Source organism: Nicotiana tomentosiformis, chromosome 5 (genome assembly GCF_000390325.3).
Source record: "Nicotiana tomentosiformis chromosome 5, ASM39032v3, whole genome shotgun sequence".
NCBI classification, from domain to species: Eukaryota; Viridiplantae; Streptophyta; class Magnoliopsida; order Solanales; family Solanaceae; genus Nicotiana; species Nicotiana tomentosiformis.
In genome coordinates this window covers 52,405,595-52,416,155 of record NC_090816.1, presented here as the reverse complement: position 1 = coordinate 52,416,155, position 10,561 = coordinate 52,405,595, and the positions used below count along the sequence as shown (strand labels likewise).

At 44.0% G+C, this 10,561-nt stretch overlaps 2 protein-coding genes across 2 annotated transcripts; one reads left to right on the top strand and one right to left on the bottom strand.

Moving 5' to 3' along the window:
* Positions 1 to 1,064: 1,064 nt before the first annotated feature.
* LOC138892355 (uncharacterized) lies at positions 1,065 to 1,433 on the bottom strand. Its single transcript, XM_070176063.1, has one exon. It carries the CDS (start codon positions 1,431 to 1,433, stop codon positions 1,065 to 1,067), a length of 369 nt encoding a protein of 122 aa, XP_070032164.1.
* Positions 1,434 to 7,750: 6,317 nt separating this feature from the next.
* On the top strand, positions 7,751 to 8,344 carry LOC138892354 (uncharacterized). The gene has a single exon (XM_070176062.1). It carries the CDS (start codon positions 7,751 to 7,753, stop codon positions 8,342 to 8,344), a length of 594 nt encoding a protein of 197 aa, XP_070032163.1.
* The last annotated feature ends 2,217 nt before the right edge of the window (positions 8,345 to 10,561 follow it).

Here is a 10,561-nt window from a genome sequence, read left to right as displayed (position 1 = left end):
GATCTCAACTTTCGGACCTGCCATGCTAGAATAGCCACCAGTTCCTCCTCATAAGTCAAACCCTTATCTAATTGGACTAAGCTAAAATCTAATACATGGGATGGGACACCGTGATACTTACGAAGCATGGAAACATGGAACACCAGGTGAATTGCTGATATGCTAGGTGGCAATGCAAGCTTATAGGCTACCTCACCAACTCTCTCAAGGATCTCAAAGGGTCTAATATACCTTGGGATCAATTTGCCCTTCTTCCCGAACCTCATCACACCCTTCATGGGTGAAACCCAGAGCAAAACCCTCTCTCTAAGCCTCTCACAGCTCAAACCAACCAACTGGAAAATGATACTGCCTCCCATATAAGGCCTCATAAGGAGCCATCGGAATAGTTGATTGGTAGTTTTTTTTGTAGGCAAACTCTGCAAGCTGCAAGATTTGATCCCAAAAACCCCCAAAATCCATAACAAAAGCACAAAGCATATCCTCCAATATCTGAATGGTGCGCACGAAATGCCTGTCTATCTGGGGTGAAATGATGTGCTCAACTCAACCTGTGTGCCTAGATCATGTTGTATGACACTCTAGAAATGTGATGTGAAATACGTGCCCCGATCAGAAATAATGGACACTGGCACACCATGAAGGCGGTCATTCTCCCCGATATAGATATCAGCCAGCCACTCTGAATAATTAGTAGCCGCCACCGGAATGAAATGCACTAATTTGGTAAACCTATCCACAATGATCCATACTGCGTCAAATTTCTTATATGTCTGTGGGAGCCCAAGAACAAAATCCATGGTAATGCGCTCACATTTCCACTCGGGAATCTCAAGTCTCTGAAGCAAACTGCCAGGTATCTGATGTTCGTACTTCACCTGCTGGCAATTCAAACACCTAGCCACAAACTCTACTATATCTCTCTTCATTCGTCTCTACTAATAATGCTGCCTCAAATCATGATACATGTTGGCAGCACCGAAATGAATGGAATACCACAAACTGTGAGCCTCCTCAAGAATAAACTCACGAAGCCCATCCACATTGGGCACACAAATCTGAGCCTACATTCGCAACACCCCATCATCTCCACAAGAAACCTTCTTTGCATCACTGTGCAGCACCGTGTCCTTAAGGACAAGCAAATGGAGGTCGTCATACTGACGCTCTCTGATGTGCTTATACATATAAGACTGAGAAACCATGTAAGCAAGAGCCTGACTAGGCTCCGAAACATCTAACCTCATGAACTGATTGGCCAAGGCCTGAACATCTGATGCTAGTGGTCTCTCACCAACAAGAATATATGCAAGGATACCCCTACCCAGAGCCTTTCTACTCAAGGCATCGGCCACCACATTGGCCTTTCCGGGATGGTTCAAAATGGTGATATCGTAGTCTTTTAACAGCTCTAACCACCTCTGCTGCTTCATGTTGATATCCTTTTGCTTAAACTAGTATTGTAGACTTTGATGATCTATGAATACCTCACACGACACATTGTAGAGGTAATGCCTCCAAATCTTCAATGCATGAACAATAGATGCCAACTCTAAGTAATGAACCTTCAATTGTCGAGACGCGTACACAATCACCCTACCATCCTGCATTAATACTGCACCAAGCCTATTATGCGATGCATCATAATATATAGTATAGGTTGTCGAACCCGCAGGCAATACCAACATCGGAGCTGTAGTCAAAGTAGTCTTGAGCTTCTGAAAGCTCAACTCACACATATCAGACCACCTGAATAGGGCACCGTTCTAGGTTAATCAGGTGAATGGGGGTTCCGATAGATGAAAACTCCTCCATGAACCGGCAATAATAACCCACCAAACCTAGGATGCTCCAAATCTCTGTAGCTGAAGTAGGTCTTGGCCAGTTTTGAACTGCCTCAATCTTCTTATGATCCACTTCAATGCCCTCGGCAGATACAACATGCCCCAAAAAAGTAACCGAATCTAACCTACACTCACACTTTGAGAACCTTGTATATAACTGACTATCTCTTAGAGTCTGAAGTACAATTCGAAGATGTTCCTCATGTTCCTCTCGACCACAAGTGTAGATCAAAATATCATCAATGAAGGCGATCATAAAAGAATCCAAATAAGGCTTAAATACCCGATTCATCAAGTCCATTAATGTAGCTGGGGCATTTGTCAATCCAAATGACATCACTAGGAACTCATAATGCCCATTCCGAGTTTGAAAAGCTTTCTTAGGGACATCTGATGCACTAATCTTCAACTGATGGTAGCCATATCTCAAATCAATCTTCGAAAACACTTTGGCACCCTGAAGCTGATCAAATAATTCATCAATCCTTGGCAAAAAAATTGTTCTTGATAGTGACTTTATTCAACTGCAGATAATCTATACATATCCTCATCGAACCATCATTCTTCTTCACAAATAACACTAGTGCACCCCATGGCGAGACACTAGGTCTAATGAATCCTTTATCAAGCAAAATCTGCAATTGCTTCTTCAATTCCTTCAACTCAAGTGGGGCCATACGGTATATTGGAATAGAAATGCCCCAGTGCCTGGATCCAAGTCAATACAGAAGTCGATATCTCTGTCGGGTGGCATCCCCTGCAGATTTGTAGGAAACATCTATGGAAACTCACACACAACTAGTACTAAATCCATGGAAGGAACTTCCGCACTAGGATCATATAGGCCCAATATGCTAGACATCCCTTCTCGACAATACACCAAGCTATCTCACATAAGAAATAACTCTACTGGTAGAATGCTAGGACCTCCCCTCCACTCTAATCGAGGCAACCCTGTCATAGCTAAGGCCATCGTCTTGGCGTGACAGTTAAATATGGCGTGATAAGGTGGCAGCCATATCAAGAAGTTGGAGATCTACACTAGTCTCAAGTATCCCGATAGACATAATACACGAGCGATAAACATAATCTATAACACTAGAATCTCCCGCAAGCGTGGACACATATATAGAAGAAATCCAAGAATCACGAGGCATAATCAGATATGAATCAAAAAGGATGACACATAGGAATGACTAGAGCTCGGATGAAATAGAACTGAAACATCTCTATGGAAAATTTGAATAATACAAGTGTTGATGGCGTCAGATGACTCTGACTCAGGTCTAGCTGGAAATGCATAAAAATGGGGCTTGGCACCACCACTCTGACCTCCACCTCTAGCAACCTGACCCCCTGTTCTAGCTGGTTATGAAGGCGGTGAAGCAACCGGTGCTGGCATAATTGCATGAGAACCCTGCTAAGGTCAACTGCTCATCAATGTAGGTCCATACTTCATGATGTGACTAGTGCCCTGACAATCAAAGCACTCCCTCGGCTGTTGAGGCTGTTGAAGCTAAGAATGACCTTGATAACCCGGGTATCCACCGTAGTAATTCTGAAGTGGTGGTGCAATAATAGTAGCTGAATGTGCATTGAATGCTAGTTGCTCAAGACTAGACATATAAAAACCACGACCGTCTGAAGCACCGTGGGCTACCTAAAGAGCTGACTGAATCGGCCTATGAGGATGGCCTCTACCCAAAGATCCCGTGCCTCTAGATGAAGAACCCCTGAAGCCACTGAAATGACAGGGCCTCTTCTCAGATGTCACCCCTCTATCTTGATCATGAACCATCTCGATCCGTCTAGCAATCTCTATTGCCCTCTAGAAAGAAATATCATCCCCCGCCTCCTTGGACATATGAAGCCTGATGCCGAAGGTAAGACCATCAATAAACCTCCTCACCCTCTCTCTATCAGTGGGAATAAAAATAGTTGCATGACGGGCTAGGTCCACAAATCTGGTCTCGTACTGGGTGACGGGCATGCTTCCATGCTGAAGGCACTCAAACTGCCTGCGATACCCCCCTCCCCCCCAGAGTGAAATGAATAAACTTCTCTAGAAATAGCTACAAAAATTAATCCCACGTAAGTGAAGGTAAACCAACTGGTCTGCTCTGCTCAAAATCCTGCTTCCACCTCTTGGCAGAACAGGTCATCTAGAACATTGCAAAGTCAACCCGATTGGTCTCAACAATGCCCATGTTATGCAACACCTCATGGTAACGATCCAAGTAATCTTGTGGGTCCTTAGAGAAAGATGCGGAGCAGATATCCATGCCTATTTGAGACTCTAAGTATATTTCTAGACCCGTTCAGGGATGAACGTTTGTTTAAAAGGGGGAGGATGTAACGACCCAACTGGTCGTTTTGAAGGTTGTAGCCCCGTTACCCCATTTTCTGCCTCTTTTGTGCTTTATAGTTGTTATATGACTTATCGGGTTAGTTCGTTCGGGTCTTGAGTGAATTCAGGGTGAATTGAGAAAACTTAGTCTCTTAATTGAAAGCTTAAGTTGGAAACCTTAGTCTATTAGCTCCGTTGGGTGATTCTGGACTTAGAAGCGTGTCCGGATTGTGATTTGGAGGTCGGGAAAAGAATTAGGCTTGAAATTGTGAAAGTGGGAATTTTGGAAAGTTTGACATGTAGTGGACTTTTTTATATCGGGGTCGGATTCCGATTCCGGAAGTTGCAGTAGGTTTGTGGGGTCATTTGTGACTTGTGTGCAAAATTTGAGGCCAATCAGACGTGATTTGATAGGCTTCGGCGTCGTTTGTAGAATTTGGAAAATTTGAAGTTTATTAGGCTTGAATCGGTGTATAATTCGTGTTTTTGATGTTGTTTGAGATGGTTTGAGAATTCGACTAAGTTCTTATAGGAATATAAGACTTGCCGGTATGTTTGGTTGAGGTCCTGGGAGGCCTCGGGTTGATTTCGGGTGGCCAACAGATCATGTTTTGAAGTTGTAGGCTTGCTAAAAGTTTTCCACTGCTGGTGTGCACCTGTGGAGTGGGAACCGCAGGTGCATGCCCGCAGAAACGGGAGGTAAGGCGCAGAAGCAGCCAAGGAAGTGAAGCACCAGAAGGTCGCAAGTGCGATGGTGTTCCCCCATCTGCGCGACCGCAGTTATGGAAGAAGGGCCGCAGAAGTGGATTTGGCCTTGAAGCTTGACTCCGTAGAAGCGGAGATTGGTCTCGCAGAAGCGAGTGCGCTGGTGCAGAAAAATGGGGCGCAGGTGCGGAGTTTGGCGCAGAAGCGGGCTATGGGGGCGCACCTGCGAGACCGCAGAAGCGTCCAAGTTGCCGCATGTGCGGAAGGCCTCGACAGAGTCAATAACTGCGAGACTTTACAATTTTGGCTTCATTTCAACATTTTCAGCTCGGATTTTTGAGATTTTGAGAGGGATTTTCAAGAGGAATTCTTAAGGTAAGATCCTTGTGTCCATTTTTCTTCAATAATTATGTATCCCCACTGATTTTTCACCTAGATGGTGTGTTTTGTGATGTGTAATTTTGGGGTTTGAGGCTAGGGATTTAGAGAATGAACTTTTGGGATTTGAATGACCATTTGGTGTTGGATTTTGGTAAATTTGGTATGGTTAGACTCGTGAGTGAATGGGCTTTCATATTTTATGACTTTTGTCAGATTTCAAGAAGTGGGCTCGGGGGATGGGTTTGGGCCGATTTCAGATTTTGGCTATAATTTTGTATTTTTCTTGTGGAATTGATTCCTTTAGCCTATATTGATTGTATTGTACTGCTTGTGGCTAGATTCGGGACGTTTGGAGACCGATTTAAGGGGCAAGGGAATTTTGGAGTAGATTTTAGACCGGATTGAGGTAAGTAACACATTCAAACTTGGTTCTGAGGGTTCGAAACCCCGAATTAAGTGTTATGTGATTGGTATTGAGGTGACGCACATGCCAAGTGATGGGCGTGCGGGCGTGCACCATGAGAATTATGACCTGGTTGACTCCATGGCACCGTATAGTGGTTCTATCTTGTTGATATCCGTGTTTTCATCATGTGATAAAGTAATTGAACTGTCACTCATGCTAGATATCATGTGTAGGCTTTATGCCGGTACTGTTAGGACCCATAGTGGTCGTTTCCTACTGTCATCTTACTAATTTCATTGATATTTCATACTCAATCATATTCATGTCTCTGGTTATTTGTTGATACATCATATAATTATTTCGGGCTAGTTTTAATGACATTGTGAGCCCCTGAGTGAGACTGGAGAGATTTCTGGCTGAGTGAGGTCGAGAGCCTGACTATGAGTGAAAGTTATGGGATCAAACTGCACGCCGCAATGATTATACTGATTTGTGATAGCGCTTGGGCTGTAGAAGCCCCTCCAGAGTCTGCACACACCCCCAGTGAGCGCGGCTGAAATTACTGAGGGATGGATCTTTCCTGGACATGGATCTTGTCCGAATTATTTTATACCTGGAGATGGATCTTCTCGACATGCTGGATTTGCCCTACTCCGAATTTGGTGACTGATGGTCAGTGATGTATATATTCGGGGATGGATCTTCCCTGGGTCGTCTAGGCCATATACAGTACCGAGTGATTGAGCATTTGAGAGTGTAAGCACATGAGGCTGTCGGCATGGTGCATCACATACAGCATTTGCATTGACATGGTAGAAGTAGAGGAGTTGTATTTTGCATATCATTCAGATTGATCCATTTTACTGTCTTAAGATATCTATCGAACTTGAGAGCATGTCTATATTTCTGCACTGTTATTTTCTCTATTGAATTGTGCCAGTTGAGATCGTCACTACTTTCAGATCACAGTTTGGGTTTGTTACTTAATAAGTTAGTTGTACTCTTACTACATCCTACACCTCGTGTGCAGATCTAGGTACTTCTATTTATGACGGCTGCTGATTGAGGAGACAGGATCTCGAAGACTATCGAGGTAGTTGCATGGCATTCGCAGGCTTTGACTCTCCTTCATTATCTTTATTTGTACTTCAGTTTTTACTCCTTAGACATTATAGTAGACTATATTTAGACATAGATGCTCATGTACTCGGTGACACCCCGATTTTGGGATAGATTGTATCGTGTTGTGGGTTTATTTCTGTTCCCAAAAGGTTTTTCATAAATATTAATTGCTTCCATCAATTTTTTAAATTTTTACTGTGTTAAGATAGTTGAGTAGTGGCTTTCCTAGATCCACGATAGGCACCAGAGCCTATGTTACATAGCCTATGTAAATTTTGCCTAGATCCACGATAGGCACCAGAGCTTGTTTTAAATTTTGGGTCGTGACAAGTTGGTATCAGAACCTATGTTACATAGGTCTCAGGAGTCATGAGAAGGTTTAGTAGAATCTTGTGGATGGGTACGGAGACCTCTGTACTTATCTTCCAGAGGCTGTCGAACCCTTAGGAAATTTCACATTCTTGTATTCTTGTCGTGCGGATTGTTGGTTTCGGTAACTATATTTCTGTTATTCTATTCTCTTACAGATGGTGAGGACACGTACTACTGGGCAGGACGGATAACCACCAGTACCACCAACTAGGACCAGCTCAGGCACCAGCTGTGCCCATTATGATTTCAAGCCTTCAGGAGGCTTTGGCCCAGATATTGACAGTTTGCACGGGCCTTGCTCATATGGTTTCAGCTCAGGCCGCACCTGCCACTTCTCAGGCCGGGGGAGGTACTCATACCCCTGTTTCCTGTCCTCCAGATTAGGTAGTGCAGGGACTTCAGATACTGGGAGCATTACCAGCCTTGCCAGCTACAGCTGCTCAGGCCCCGATAGTCCCCGTTATGGCAGACGATTAGTAGAGAAGACTTGAGAGATTTGGGAGGCTTCGACCTCTATCATTTATCAGTGCTGAGTCAGAGGATGCTCAGGGCTTTCTGGATAGGTGCGAGAGGATGCTTCGGACAACGGGTATTCTGGAAACCAGTGGGGTCTCGTTCACTACTTTTCACTTTTCTGGGGTTGCCTTTAGATGGTGGGAGGCTTATGAGAGGCGCGGGTCGGTCGGTGCAGCACCACTTCCATGGCAGGAGTTCTATGTTCTCTTCTTGGAGAAGTTCATGCCGCAGTCTCACAGAAAGGAGCTGCGTAGACAGTTTGGGCAACTTTGTCAGGATGGCATGTTTGTGATGCAGTACCAGATGAGGTTTTCTTATTTGGATCGTCACATACTTTGGCTAGTTCCCACTGAAAGGGAGAGCATTAGGAGGTTCGTCGATGGCCTGACATATCAGTTGCGGTTGCTTATGACTAAGGAGAGGGTATTTGGTGCTACTTTTGATGAGGTTGTTGACATTTCTCGGCAGATAGAGATGGTCCGCATTAAGGAGCGGGGTGAGAGGGAGGCGAAGAGGCCTCGTGGATTAGGTGATTTCAGCGGTTTTCCTTCAGGGGGGTTAGTTTTACCACGGCAGGGGTCGACCTTACAAGCACGCTCAAACGGGTCCTCTAGTTCACCGTGGTGCATTATCCAGCCATGGTTCATATAGTTATCATCAAAGCCAGTCATCTCTCAGTGCCCTACCAGCTTAGAGTTTATCCCATGCACCTTTAGTTCAGGGCTAATGCGCCGGGTTATTCTAACGGGTATCCTAGTTCTCGAGGCTCTCTCTAATCCCCACCGCCATTCGCAAGGAGGGGTTGTTACGTGTGTGGAGATATGGGTCACATCAAGAGTTATTGTCCCCACCTTATGGGAGGTCCATCTCAGCAGAGGAGTCAGCCTACGACTTCGGCTCCCATTACTTCACTACCCGCTCAGCCAGCTCGGGGTGGAGCTTAGTCAGTCATGGGTCGCCCTAGAGGGGGAGGCCGATCAGGCGACGGTCAAGCTCGATTCTATGCTATTCATGCCAGTTGCTTCAGACGTAGTGATCACAGGTATTGTCTCAGTTTTCCATAGAGAGGCCTCTATACTATTTGACCCTGGTTACACTTATTCATATGTATCATTGTATTTTGCTCATCATTTGGATATGCCCCGTGAGTACATAGTCTCATATGTTCATGTCTCTATGCCAGTGGGCGATACTATCATTGTGGACCGTGTATATCGGTCGTGTGTAGTGGCCATTGGGAGTCTAGATACCAGATTTGATCTCTTATTGCTTAGCATGGTTGATTTTGACGTGATCTTGGGTATGGATTGGATGTCTCCATGTCATGCTGTTCTAGATTATCACGCTAAGACTGTGATGTTGGAGATGCTGGGATTGCCGAGGATTGAGTGGAGAGTTTCTCTAGACTATGTTAAATTATAATGCAATGGGTCAGAGGCACCCCATTTTTTCATGGAGTTCACCTGGAGGTACTACTAATTCTTGGCAACAAAATACCTCTAGACTTCAGGGACAAGGATGTAAGGCCCTGTAAGATTTTGCAAAGGAAAAATAATATTTCGTGGTGCCGAACTGGGATTACGTGTTTGAGGATTGTTCCATGCCTTGGACTGTTTGGGTTGAGCAATGCACTGGAAAGTAAAGGAAAACGTTGGATAGAAGAAATGCACTTATGCGGACCACTATGCGGCCACAGAATCACTCTGCAGACCGCATAATTGTCGCAGAGTGAGACAGTCTTTTGGGCCATTTTTGATGTCATTTTAGCGACCCATTATGCGACCGCAAAACTATTTTGCGGGCCGCACTCTGATCGCATATCCAGCTTTAACATTTTTTGGAGGGAGATTTTGCGGCGCAGTATGCGACCGTAGAACAGGTCTGCGGGCCGCATAATGACCGCACACCGAGTCAGATTTGCCCAGTTCTAGAGGGCAATTATACGGCCTCTTCTGCGGACCGCATAAGCATTATACGATCGCATATGCGACCGCATACCCTGTTCCAGAGCTTTATTTTGGGGTTTTTAAACCCGACCCTATTTTGTTAAAACATATGCCATAGTCCAATTTGAGCATATTTCTGATATTCTTAGAGTGAGAAAGAGTTCTTAGAGTGGGGGAGTAACCTTCAACCTATTGTCCATCAATTCTTTCTCAATTGTTGAGGATTAACAAAGAAGTCTTCATCCTAAAGGTAAGAATCTATTCCCTAGCTCTTAATTTCGAAAATCTACTAAAAATGGGGATAATTAGAAAGACAATTATTGGGTGTGGGGGTTGTTATCTTGCATGCATGTGTTATCAAACAATGTGGGAAGGTTGTGAGCTAAAAATGATAAAGAGTCGGCTGTGGGATGATGGATTCCTCCATAAAAGGACCTTGAAACCATAATGCACACCTAATGTTTGATAAAATACTCAAATGAGCTAGAACCATGATCATCCTCCTAATTTTTGGTTCAATTTGTTATATTTCTAAAATAGATTAAAGTTGCTAAGAATTCCAGATCATTTTAGAGTTTAAGGAAGCTCAATTGAGGTATGTTGGCTAAACCCCCTTCTTTTTAGAATCGAATTCCACGGTGTTCATGTAATTGGTGTAAGTCCCAAATTAATTATTATAGAATTGGCTATTCCTAATATGTTTGTGTTGAAGGTTGTATGTTCAATATTTATTCTAAATGCTTCATCATATCATCTTGCCATTTGAGGACGTGTTCAAGAAGTGGAAAATGTGTTAGAAGTGTTAAGACTTTATGTCAAGATCGAATAAAGGTTGTTATGCCAAATTGTATGAAAAGCCTCTATCTGCCTAAGATTCCCAAATTGCTCATATGTGAATTTAATGTCTTGAATGGGAAGCCTT